Here is a 14,146-nt window from a genome sequence, read left to right as displayed (position 1 = left end):
GGGTCAAAGAGAAGAACGGAGGGAAAGACATACCGGCGTTCCATTCCGTCGAGATCCGTTTGCCTGGCATCATCAAACTATAAATGACACCGAGTCTGGCTTGTTCGCCATGATGCACATGTTAATGTACGAGGGGGAAAGGTTTGATCACGTTGATCTCGATAGGAAGGTGAACCGTCGCTATTTGGTGATCCGGTTGGCGACGCTTCTCTAGCCGACATGAACATCATCGGGAAGCGATTACGGACAAGGTCAATGGTTTCATCGGCGATAAATTACGATCGCCAAGCAATTAGAAGCCGACGGAAAGCGGCGCGGAGAGGACCAAAAAAACCTGCTAAAAGATAGAATTTATTTCCTTTTGATTATGTATCCTCTTTTTTTGCAACTCTAGTATGTTGTCATGAAACTCCTTGACAACTTAGACAACTTTTTGTCATAGATTGTTACTATATCATCTTGGTCAGTGATAATTAAAATCCAAGTTTCGCAAATAAGTATTAGAGTTATACACTCTGTGAAGTAAAGTTATATAAATTATGTACAGGACTTATACATCACATGACTGCAGCTTGTGAAAAAAAAGGCAAAATTTATCGACAACTAAGAGTTATAGAAAAAACATCAACAGATTATACAAACGTGTACCAGAGTTATACAACATATGACTGCAGTTATGTAAAAGGCAATTGTTAATAGACAGTTATGAGCTTTACAAAAAATAACAACAGTTATACAAAATGTGAACAAGAGTTATACACTCTGTGAAGTACATTTATCCATATATGGGTAAGAGTTGTACTTAAAGCCACTGAAATTATAATTCATTCTTAAAGCCACTTTTCAATATCGGATATGTTGCCATGAAATCAAGTCGTCAAAATAATGTAAAAGAGTTATACAACATTAGCTTGAAACTTCACGCACCATATTATCAAGTTATACAAACCGAAGGTGCAACCCCTTCAAAATAAACAAAAGCTAGCTATTAACGACCCCTTCCGTCTCACCGATTTTTACCTTTTAAAGAAAAAAAGATTGTAAATAATTTGTTGAGATGGGGGTATTTTTCTACTCGCCTACTACTACAAAGCATGTTAAGTTTCTCTATTCTTCTTCTTCGTCGTCTTCGTCTTCTTCTTCTTCTTCTTCTTTTTCTTCTTCTTCTTCTTCCTCTTCTTCTTCTTCTTCTTCTACTGCTTGAGATCTTTGGTGAAGACGGTGGATGCTCGAGAGAATGGGTTAGGGCGATTCCGTTTATCGTGGTGTGCCATTTGTTTACAGTTATTACACATGCGCTTTGGCTTAGAAGCCAAGGCAATGGCTTTAGCCTTAGCTGACACCATTCTTTTACCGCTGCCTTTGTTTTTCGATTGTTTTGGTGGAAGTATTGTTACCTCGTCACTTTGGGGGCAACCAAGGATTCGCTCAAATTTCTGCTGCTTTGTTAAATCCTTCTTGTACGGTAAAAGTTTCTCCTTGAACTCTCTAATTAACGAGCTTAAGTTCACAACTTCAGTCTCACTCGTGCCACGAAGTAAACCAATGGTTGCATGAACTTCTGACCACAACTTCACCATCGCAACTTCTTTTGCATCAGCGCTACTATTTGTTTCCATTTGTTCACCATCACATTCTGATAATCTGAATTGCAATGCATCCTTTCTCCATCTTGTAGAAACGTAATCAACCGGAATTGTCTTCATGCCGTTAGCCGACAAAATCCATACTATATGTCGGCACAGAAATCCCATTCTTTCAAACATCATACAGCTGCACTGTGTAGTCTGTGTCCCTGTAATCCAATTAAATCATGCCGTCAGTAGTCTTATACATATAATAACAGTTAAACATTATCACGTAGAGTTATACATATGGCAACAAGAGTTATACAGTCTGAAAGCTACAGTTATTCAAACCCTAATCAGAGTTATACTACAAATAGTCAGTTCGATTAAAAATTGAATTTCTAATGTTATTCGAAGTAGAGTTATACATTCGAAAGATAAAGTTATTCAATATATAACCGTGAGTCATACCGCAAATGACAACAGTTCAAATGAAAAATTGAATAACTCCTAATGGCAACAACGATTAAACATATGGCAACAAGAGTTATACATTCGAAGTAGAGTTATGCATATTATCGAAAAATTATACATTCGAAAACTTTAGTTCATCGAACAATTGTATAACTTCTATCTTCAGACAATGTAACTTTGGCGCAATATCTACCAACTTTATTCAACTACCACATAAAGTTGATGCCAAAATGTTGTTACCTGGTTGTACTCTACGTTGAAACTTTTCTCTCGATTGAATCCTTTACGGCAGTCACTTCAACCCCATCTACTTCAGCATAGCCCCCGGTCTTACATGTATCGATTGAGCAAATGACCTCTAGTTGGAATTCCTTGAAAACCTCACGGGTATAAACATTTGCCGCATATTCCTCCATGGGTAAATGCGTGCCGGTGCGGTGTTGAGTGTCGGTTTTCATGGTCAAGTCTCTTCTGCGTATGCCGTTGATGGTCTATAGCGCTTTCAAAACGCATCCAAAACTCCACTAACGTGCACGACTTCGCTCGAACTTCTTAAAAAAACTATTATCGCTCTCCGATCTCTCGGGTTGTTCTCATTACACCACCCATGTTCAAGTCCCTGCAATGTGCCATCACCCATTGTCTCCTTTTATCGAACGCCTCGAAACCACTCATTGTTCACAAGACCATGCGCGTCCATTATTTCTGCCCACCTAGCGTCAAAGTCGTCTGCTTCTATGTTGTCGTCCCATATAATGTTGTTCAATTTCTGAACGAACTCCTTATAATCCTCCCTTGTCACCCCGACCTTTGATGGCACCTTGTTCATTATATGCCACATGCAAAATCGGTGGCGTGCGGTCTTGAAGGCAAGGGGTACGGCCTTAATAATGCCCGGATCCCGATCCGTGATAATGTACTTGGGTTCCTTTCCTCCCATAGCATTCAAAAACCTGTTGAAAACCCACTGGAAGTATTCATGGTCTTCATGGGCAATCAACGCCCCACAGAATGTTACTGATCGCTTATGGTGATCTATGCCAGTGAATGGCGTGAAAATCATATCGTATTTGTTTGTTGAGTATGTTGGGTCGTACGACACGCATCTCCAAATACGGAGTAGTTCCTCCTGCGGTTTTGTCACCCATATTGCGCATCAAGAAGGTCATTATCCTTGTCAACTTCATAATCAAAATAAAACCCCCGCCTATTCTCGTGCCATATTCTTGAACCGGTCAATGAACAATTGACCGTCCCGTTTATGGATGAAGCACTTCACATCTCTGTGGAAGTTCTTAAAATCAGTTAAGGATGCACCAATGTTCTCGAACCCGTTTACGAACTCCTTACACATGTTGTACGTCCTAGTTGCTCCTATCCTCAACTGCAGGGGACAACAAATCCTTATCAGTGCTTATTAATAACCAAGATTTCCTCAACTATAACCCTTTCAGCTATTCTTATAACTCCATCAAACATATGCATAACTCCGTTGATTTATTGTGCACCTACTTATTATTTTTAACTCTTAGGTTACATAACTCTATCATCTCGGTGAATAACTTTAGAAGTTTGTCATTCAATTAGTGGATGTTTGTTTAATAGTAAACTAACCCTTGAATTGTACATTATCAAGTACTTGTGAAAATCTTCTATGTTCCGCGACATCTTTTGAAACTGACGATCCTCACTCGATACAAGCTCGTGATTATGCCCCATGTGGAATCGGTCAATTACTAGTACTCCATTCTTCATAAATAGCCTGACATGTGCTTTACACCCTACCCTCTTGATCGTATATTTCTTCCGGTTTGCAGCTTCTTTTTCCCCATTGCATTTCTTCTTCCCTAACCCCTCTCTTTTTTTTTTTTAATTACCGCCTCTCCTTTTGGGACATATGTGAATCCCTCTCTGTTGCAAACCAAAGAACTTTGTCTTTACTTCACCGTCGCGCCATTTTTTCGTCGAGTACTTCCGAACATCAAACCCGGACGCCAATGCATAAACTTTATAGAATGTCACTGCCTCGTCGATTTCAAAAAATTGTTGCCCTACACAAGGTGTAAACTCCGCTGCCAAATGCTTACAATACTCGGCTTCACGCCGCCTTACGACCACCTGAGCAGAATCAAACATCCATGAAATGATTAAGAAATACATAACTCTACGCATATATCTTTGTATAACTCTATGCACAGATCGTATAACTCGGGCACGAGTGTATAACTTTGGGTATATAATGTATAACTCTTACCATTCAATGTATAACTCTAGACAAACTCCGTATAACCCTAGTCATTCAATGTAAAACTCTAGTCATACAATGTACAACTCTAGTCAAACTCTGTATAACCCTAGTCATTCAATGTATAACTCTAGTCATTTAATGTATAACTCTAGTCACAGTATTTATAATTCTAGTCAAAAGATGTAAAACTCTAGTCACAATTTGTATAACTCTAGACATACAATGTATAACTCGGCATCGATGTATAACTCTAGTCACACTTTGTAGAACTATTGGCATTTGATGTATAACTCTAGTCACGTATTTATAATTCTAGTCACACTTTGTAGAACTCGGGCACGAATGTAAAACTTTAGGCAGATAATGTATAACTCTAGTCAGTCAATGTATAACTCTAGTCACAATCAGTATAACTCTAGACATACAATGTATAACTCTTGGCATCGATGTATAACTCTAGTCACGATATTTATAATTCTAGTCACACTTTGTAGAACTCGGGCACGAGAATGTAAAACTTTAGGCAGATAACGTATAACCCTAGTCAGTCAATGTATAACTCTAGTCATTTAATGTATAACTCTAGTCACAGTATTTATAATTGTAGTCAAAAGATGTAAAACTCTAGTCACAATCTGTATAACTCTAGACATACAATGTATAACCCTTGGCATCTGATGTATAACTCTAGTCAAAGTATTTATAATTGTAGTCAAAAGATGTAAAACTCTAGTCACAATCTGTATAACTCTAGACATACAATGTATAACTCTTGACATCTGATGTATAACTCTAGTCCTTTTTATGTATAACTCATTCTACACAATGTATAACTCTGTCCATATAATGTATAACTCTAGGTATATAATGCATAACTCTATGCATACTTTACATTCTAAGAGTATACATTTAATTAAACGCACAATATCGGAATGCGAAGGGTTATAAGATTTGAAGCAGGGATATGGCACAACTTCCTAAACAAAATTCGTATTAATTTAAGCATCAACCACCAAACATATTAATTAAAAAACCACTCAAAGGACACATTACTAATTATAAATTCATTCCACTGCCTCAATAACCAGTCCATTATATCCCTATCTCCACCCTAAACTCAAAAACCTAAATTCTTAAAACCTAATAAACTCCAATCTTCCTTCAAGAATGAATGATACCATTCGTTTAACATGCATTATGACCGAGTACAACAAAAGTTTCATAAGCCGCTTGAGGGAAATCGAGAGGAAGTACAGGGAATTCCTTAAGGATGCTCGGATCGCACTCAAGGACGCCAAAGAAAATGGCTTGTCGGAGCGCAGAGATCATCAGTAGTGTTAGAAGATATTGCATCTGCGGAACGAAACCTCCAAATAGCAAAGGAGGAGAGGATGAATATCATAGAAGAGACTGCATCCCTATATGAACATCTAAGAACTGTTTTTTTAGCAATGCATTAGGTTTATGTATCTATATATCTATTAATTAAGTTCATCTATGTTAAATGTTTTGGTAATTTGTTTTATTTTATTTGTTTTATTTTATTTAATTTGTTTTGCTAATAAACTCGGAAAAACTAAGCGACTATTAATTACGAAAAAAACCATGACGGAGAAAAATACAAGCAAAGAACACACAATGTAAAACTCTAGACACAAATCAGTATAACTCTAGAAACAAAGATGTATAACTCTATGCTTTTAATGTATAACTCTAATCATACAATGTACAACTCTAGAGACAAAGATGTATAACTCTAATCATACAATGTACAACTCTAGAGACAAAGATGTATAACTCGTGCATTTAATGTATAATCTAGGCACAGTCTGTATAACTCTACGTACACAACATATAACTCTATTCATACAATGTATAACTCTAGTCATACAATGTATAACTCTAGCTATACAATGTATAACTCTTATCATACAATGTATAACTCTAGTCATACAATGTATAACTCTAGCTATACAATGTATAACTCTTATCATACAATGTATCTCTTATCATACAATGTACAACTCCATACACAAATCTGAATAACTCTAATAATACAATGTACAACTCTAGAGACAAAGATGTATAACTCTGTGCATTTGATGTATAATCTAGGCACAACAGATAATCGTAGTCATATACGATGTATAACTCTAGGTACAAAACGTATAACTCTAGTCATACGATGTATAACTCTAGCTATACAATGTAAAACTCTTAGCATATAATGTAAAACTCTATAAACATCAGCATAACTCTAGTCCACGATGTATAACTCTAGCTACATCATGTATAACTCCAGGCATATCATGTACACCCATCTTCACTTAATGAATTTATAACTTCACTATAACATGAATAACTATATCAAAATTGGTTCTTTAGTAAGATTTTTACGCACAATTTAGGTTTTCAATTACCCATTACACTGGTCAGCAGGAAATATTCAAAGAGTTTTACTACAAACGTCTGGAGTTATAATACTTTGTATTATTGAAGTTATACATATTTGGGTCGAGTTTTTCAAAAACGCACCGAGTTATAATTCCTACTTGATCAAGCTTTTCAATTTCGATCATTTTTTGCCATCAACAACAAGCTACCAAAATGAAAGAACAATCTTGATGAACACCATGAAAGTACAACAAGATTAACAATAATAACCTAGACACAAATAAGAAAGTAAACAACTCACCTTCGACGGCAACTTCAATCTGCATATGATCCACTTCACAAACACTGAATGTCATTTCCTGCTTGTTTCTCTGATGAAGAATGACAATTTTTTTAACGGATGAACAATAACGTACTTTATCTTATAACAATTTTTTTATCCGACGATCACGACATAGTTTTCCATTAGCGCCGATATTTCTCTTATTTTTTGATGATTTATATTGTATTTTACAGATTTAGGATCGTTTTTAAGGGATTTTTATGGGTTTTTGCTTGTTGAGAGGTTTTGAATGGTGAAAAGAGGAGGGAAGCATGCAAAATGATATAGGAGGCTTTGTTTATTCATAATGTCCGCGGATTTGATATGGTGGCGATGACATAAACAATGGAAGTGGTCCCTCTCTCACACAATCAACATTTTCTTTTTTTTTTTTTTGCTCAAAAACACGCCCTCTCTCCTCATCTCATCCCTTCAATCCCTTCATCCAAGGGCTCTTATAAAGATTTAGGGCCTTATAAGGTATGAAGACCTTATAAGAACCCTTCTCTCTCTATATATATATATATTGTACATGCGTAATCTTTAGATTGAAAGAATAGATCGAGGCTTAGAATCGCGTAACTTGGTGGAAGTGTTAATAAGCCACGATGGGCCTGTTAACCTGACTTATGGAGGTTAAAAGACCAAGATGACTTGACCGTTGCCTAAACACTATCTTATTCCCTACCACAACATCATTTGTTCCCTCATTCATTTGCTCGAACCGAAAAACTCTTAACTTTTATCTTATTGATGAATCCATATGCATTTCATCTCTTTTATTTACTCTTTCTTGCTTATTTATTTATTTTCATTTAGTATTAGTTGTCTTTAGATTTAATCAACCAAAATCCAAACTTGTGACTTGCATAGACTAGAATAAACATCTAACATCGACCTTAAATACAACCGTAGTCCTTGTGGATCAATACTTAACCTACCACTAGCTACCCAACCTAGCTGTGCCATTTACTTGCTTGATTTAGGAACCCACGACAATTTCTACATCATAGATTCATATTATATATTGTGATAATTGTCACAAGCAGTTTTATAGCTTCTTAAAAGTTCACTTACATAATGGACAAGTGTTACACATTTCTTCTGTTATAAATGTTGAATTTTTTGTATAAACTTCATTATCATTATGGAAAGGAGTAATAACTTCTTTATACAGTAACTTGTTCTAACATTTTGAAGGTGCAGTTCCGACTTGTCGGTGCATCGATCGAGTGACCAAGTTTTAGGATCCATCTCTTCTTCTGTAATGCCTAATTTTAAATGAATAGGTTTGATTTATTGGATTAAGAGGAGTTGGTTAATTGGTTATAATATCATATGTTAATTGAAAATGTTCTTCAATTAACTAAATAATTCCTTTTGTAAGCCGCCATGATTAATAACCTGTTATAACATCCCGGCCCAAACCCTGGATTGGGACGGTTGCTCGCCATCTGTGTACATGGCCCACAGATCAATACGGGTCCTTTTCAGCGCATTTTGTACTCATTTATGCGCATCACGGGAACCTTTCCATGAGGTCACCCATCCTAAGACTACTCTCAGCCAAACACGCTTATCTGTGGAGTTCTTTTGCATGGATAACCAGAAAAAAAAAAGTAAATTTTGTTGATATGAGTAGTACTTTCAATCCCTTTAATTAAGCATTAGTCATTTAAGCCTATCAATGGAGCTCTTTAAAGGGGTGCCCCGCCCGAATAACGTCTTCGGTTCAGTGGAGTATTACACACACCCACTTGAAGAATGCAACGTCCTCGTTGCGTCTGGCAGCATTTGACCGCAGCCAATCCTAGAATTCTCCTGTAACCCCACAAAACCAATTAAGCTGAACTCGAAACCGAACTGGACCCGGCCGAGGTGAGCCGTTCCCGAATCGACCCGATACTGCTTTGACCCGACTCAACTCGACAACTGATCCGACCTGAATGATAACTCGAAATTATCTCGAAAGCCAACCCAAAAATTGAACCGATCCGAATTAAAGATAGCCCGACATTTATCGAAATATAACTGTAACAGTACATACACGAAAAGCCCAGGCGATAAAGACCAAAATGAACGACTTTTATAAAGTATTTAGAATGAACTAACCTTCTAACTTTGCTATATAATGACCATAACTTAACTCAAACATACTGGTAAATAATCGGAAAAATCAACCGAATAATAAAATAATGAGTCAAACCAATCAAAACACGACTCGTCAAATTGTCATAACTACTCAACCTGATAATGACTCGACCTATAAATGAGCCCGATATGACCCGACCCGGCCCGACAATGACATGACACAACCAAAACCGAGCCGAACCGACTTGACAAATCTATCTAAATGCACCGTCGATAATGTCTCGAATGTGACCTGACCCAACTAACCTGACCAGCAATCAACCTAAATCTAACACGGACATAGTCATGACCAAATATAACCCAAACTTAACATGACCCAATCTGATTACACTCAACCAAACACGATCCCAATTACCTGATTAGTCGATTACCACCTCTACTTATACATGATCTAGGTGCTACTCCGTATTTTTTACATCCCCAACCGCTACTTCTACGTCCTTTATCTCTTGAAAAAAAAAGAATGAAAAACGCCAAGGATGTCCCATTTGATATACGAAGTACTCCCTCCGTCCTGATTAATAGTTATCTATTTTTATTTTGCGGTGTATAAATTAATACTCCCTCCCTTCAACCAAAGGTAACACTTACTTTATCACACTTGTCGAGACACGTTTTGCAACGTGAATTTCTTTAGTTATATGTTATTAAAAATTATAAAAATTTGATTTTCTTATAATATTTATGACGATAAATCAAATAAGATCTCACATGATTATATTTTATCTTATAGATTAAGAATAATATCAAAGATTTTCTACAACCATGAATAATGCCAAAAAACAAGTGTTACCTTTGATTTGGATGAGAGAGAGTAATTATTTATTTCCCTTCTTGGTAGATTTTTTGTGGGTCTCTTTTATGTCAGTGTGCTGTTACATTTTTTTTTTGTGGTCTAAAATCACTCATCTTTATTTTCTTAGTCCTTACTCCCTCCATTCAACTCCACAAGGCCCTTTTTTATTTTACCCACTATTCACAAGTGAGCATTCACTATCAATTTTCTCTCAATACGTAAGTGAATATATTCATGTGGGATCTTGTTTGATTCGTCTTTACGAGTACATTAAAAATATCTAACTTTTATAATTTTTGCAAATACGTAGTGATTAGTAAAATACGAGGTCGCTAAATACTAGAATTAACTATCAAATTAACAAATTATAAAGCCAAATTATACTCTAGATTACTCTAATGGATAAAGCAATATAGTGCAAGTAAGAGTCGATCCCAAGAGAAGGACTTTTAAACTAAAAACTTGAATTGTAAACTATTGAATACTAATTAAGACTCTAACTACCAATTAAGATCCTAATGACAATTTAAACTCAACAAAAGGAACTAACCACAAACAATGGGTATTAACAATGTTCAACTAGTAGGAAACATAGATGGAAAAGGCATTTGATTGGAAACAATATGAAAATGAGTAAAAATGGAGACTTTGCTATTGTGGCAATACAACAAACACTTAATAGGCACGTACAAAGTAATAATGAGAAAGAACTTGGTGTAATCTCTTCTTAGTCACCAACAAATGGCAAAGCTTGACTCTTTTTACTCTCCTAAAGTTGTGCACCCAATACTACAATATCAAGATATTAGCATACACAAATTAAATCATCCATGTATCCTCTTCAAGTTTAGCCAACCATTCATTAAACCATGAAAGACAACTAAACATGAGCATTAAGAATATTTACCAAGATATATATTCAAGCTAGGATCAATTCTCACAAGATTAAATCATACAAATGAGAAAAAGACACAAACTTTCCTACTTGTTATATGAATCCTTTAAATCAAATCAACACACAACAAGGTTGCTTCAAACAATCCTAGATAAATTAAATCATTTCTCTTGAACTTGCAATAGTCAAGTAAATAAGATGCAAGGATGATCAAACCACACATTCATTCACTCAACATAAGACTTAAACCCAAGGAAAGAGTATTAGATAACTTTAAAAGAGATTAGAGAGTATTACAATACCAAAGTTGATGACTTTGAAAGAAATTACACCAAGATTAAAACTTAGCCTTCCATATCCTTAGAAAAACCCAATAAATGTGGAAAGATTAACATTCAATGTCAAAAGATTACAACTTTCTTCCTAAATTACCAAGTTCTCTTCTCATACAAGTGTTTGAGATTATTACCTAATAAGATGATCCTTTAGGTCTTCAAAACATGAACTATATATAGGGTTGCACCCCCATCTAGGTTAAACACGGATTTGGGCTTCAACCAAAATGATTAACGACGGTGGATCAATTCTTCAAGGCCGAGGAGGACGCAGGCTGCGTCATACGGCGCAGGCTGCGTCATTTGACGCTGGCTGCGTCCTGGACTGATCTCCGTTCCAAAATTGTTCTTCCTTTTCACGATTTCTTCATCACTTAGCTTCCATGCTTTTCACTAAGGGATGTTAACTCCTATATTAGCTCATGTATATCCGTCTCCACTTGATTGCTTGTTTACTAGTGTGGCTAGAGGCTCTTGCTCGGGATTTCAGACTCTCCTCTCAAAACAATGCTCCACACATGCATTAAAGCTCATTAATCACGACAATCAATGGGACGGGAAGACTAACTCATTGTTCCTACAAAATGACCCTTAAATTAAACAAACTAGGCCTAAGAAAGTCTTATTGACTCGATACTTTTGACTCTATCACGTAGCCAACGATATTTACCGCGTAAAACATGCGTTGACAAAAGTGAAAAAAAAAGGGCCTTGTGGAGTTGAATAGAGGGAGTATATATCAAAATAAAAGGTAATTATTAATTGAGACGGACGGACTATCGTCTATCGCGGGAAAAAAATGGACAAAGTAGTCTACCCACATTATCCAATGACAAAATAGGAAGAAATTGATTTAAGACAAAGAAATACATGTGCAAGTAGGTCCAAAGTGTCTATTAGGCCAAAGCAATTCCAATTTGGTAGTCCCACTTGGGACAAATTCCATGTGCAAAGGTTTACAACTTCGTATCTCACTTAATACCAGCCTACCTAAATTTGCGCTAATTTTCGTATGGCTGGTCTATTTTTATAAATTATTATTGATTATTGATAATCTATTCATTATCCTTAGGAGACAATTTGGTCACTACTTGTTTCGTTTTTTTCTTTGCCTAAATCTATATAAACCACACTTTTCTAACCATTCTTCTACAACTCATCTTCTCTTCTTTACAATACTTTCTCCATCTTTATACAACTTTATTTACTTTTCAATTAACAATGGGGATTTCCGCAATCTCCTATATTTCTCTTTTCTTCGTGGTGTTTAGTTTGTTTGTTATTGATGGCATTTTTGCCGATTATGGCGGATGGCAAGGTGCCCATGCCACTTTTTATGGTGGAAGTGACGCCTCCGGTACAATGGGTGAGTGTACACAATTATGTGTCATGTATTAAATGATCGTGTTAAACTAACTGACGTATCTATTACATTTATATATACGGAGAATAATACTGTATGTCTGTATGTGATATTTACGTATAAAATTTAATAGTGGATATCCAGTATTTAAAAGAAACCCATTTTAAATATACTACTACGTAGAAGTTTAGGTCACTCAGTGCTTATTATTATTTTGTTTAAAATGCAGGAGGTGCATGTGGATACGGAAACTTATACAGCCAAGGATACGGGACTAGCACAGCGGCCTTAAGCACAGCTCTATTCAACAGCGGATTAAGCTGTGGATCGTGCTACGAAATAAGATGCAATGACGACCCAAGATGGTGCAATCAAGGAAGCATTATTGTCACTGCTACTAATTTTTGTCCACCTAACTACGCCTTGTCTAATGACAATGGTGGCTGGTGCAACCCTCCCCTTCAACATTTCGACTTAGCCGAGCCTTCCTTCTTGAAAATTGCCCAATATCACGCCGGAATTGTCCCTGTCTCCTTTAGAAGGTACTTTAATAAATCCCCGTCGTTGTCTACTTGTCTACGGTTTCAATGGTATAAGTTTCATAATTCTTCGCAATCACTCTTCCCGTGGTGACGCAAGGGTGTTCGCCCCTCTGACATTTGAAAATTTCGAAATTTCTAATTAAAATTTTCTATTTTTTTTCGAAGTTACTATTACCCCTTAATTCGCCCCCCTGACTTCAAATTCTTGCTCCGCTACTGCACTCTTCGTTAAACTGTATATATAAAACTAAGTCATACTTAATATGGGTAAAATTGTAGGGTACCCTGTCTAAGGAAAGGAGGAATAAGGTTCACAATCAATGGACACTCATACTTCAACTTAGTTTTGATCACCAATGTTGCTGGAGCCGGGGACGTCCACGCTGTGTCGATAAAGGGGTCGAGAACCGGGTGGCAAGCAATGTCAAGGAATTGGGGACAGAATTGGCAGAGCAATGGTTACATGAATGGGCAAAGCCTCTCGTTTCAAGTTACTTCTAGTGATGGAAGGACAGTTACTGTGAACAATATTGCACCAGCGAATTGGCAATTTGGTCAAACATTTGAGGGTGGTCAATTTTAAACCAACCAAAAAATTGATCAATTTGTCAAAATATATTTATTTTCTAGTTAAATGGAGAATTATGGTTGTAATTGCAGTGGTGTCTATATTAGCACCCGCAAAAGGACATCTTATTTATAATGTAGGGTTAATTAATTATTATAGGTTATAATTTATACATACAAATTGCATTTTTTCAGCTATATTTGTGAGCTAGAAAATGAATTTCAATTGCCTAATTTATTTTTGTAGGCCATATATATATAAAAAAGTCTTTATGTCTAATTAATTTCTTTTTTCAAGATGTTAATTTTTTTTCATTACATTACAGGATGACATTTCAACTAATTTGGAGGTTATTTTGTGTACGAAATATTCTTTTGTGTACAATCGCTAAAAATTCAACGTATTTAACTAAATTGATTGTGAGCCATCTTGTACAATAAATGGGCCATAGGCATTCCCTACTCAAATTAATCAAAAATTAATACTTTTG

At 36.1% G+C, this 14,146-nt stretch overlaps 2 protein-coding genes across 2 annotated transcripts; one reads left to right on the top strand and one right to left on the bottom strand.

Annotated features, from left to right (window-relative positions):
* Positions 1-653: 653 nt before the first annotated feature.
* LOC141613567 (protein FAR1-RELATED SEQUENCE 1-like) lies at positions 654-7,110 on the bottom strand. The gene is made up of 3 exons (XM_074432305.1): positions 6,986-7,110; positions 1,398-1,795; positions 654-668 (listed from the first exon to the last, which is right to left on the bottom strand). The coding sequence occupies exons 1-3, from the start codon at positions 7,038-7,040 to the stop codon at positions 654-656; spliced, it is 468 nt and encodes a 155-aa protein (XP_074288406.1). The 5' UTR covers positions 7,041-7,110.
* Positions 7,111-12,225: 5,115 nt separating this feature from the next.
* LOC141611737 (expansin-A8-like) lies at positions 12,226-13,935 on the top strand. The gene is made up of 3 exons (XM_074430348.1): positions 12,226-12,549; positions 12,776-13,088; positions 13,368-13,935. Exons 1-3 carry the CDS (start codon positions 12,405-12,407, stop codon positions 13,669-13,671), a joined length of 762 nt encoding a protein of 253 aa, XP_074286449.1. The 5' UTR covers positions 12,226-12,404; the 3' UTR covers positions 13,672-13,935.
* Positions 13,936-14,146: the final 211 nt, after the last annotated feature.

This window comes from Silene latifolia, chromosome 11 (genome assembly GCF_048544455.1).
Source record: "Silene latifolia isolate original U9 population chromosome 11, ASM4854445v1, whole genome shotgun sequence".
Classification (NCBI taxonomy): domain Eukaryota; kingdom Viridiplantae; phylum Streptophyta; class Magnoliopsida; order Caryophyllales; family Caryophyllaceae; genus Silene; species Silene latifolia.
The sequence above is the reverse complement of the archived record's forward strand: the minus strand, read 5'-3'. Positions and strand labels throughout refer to the sequence as shown.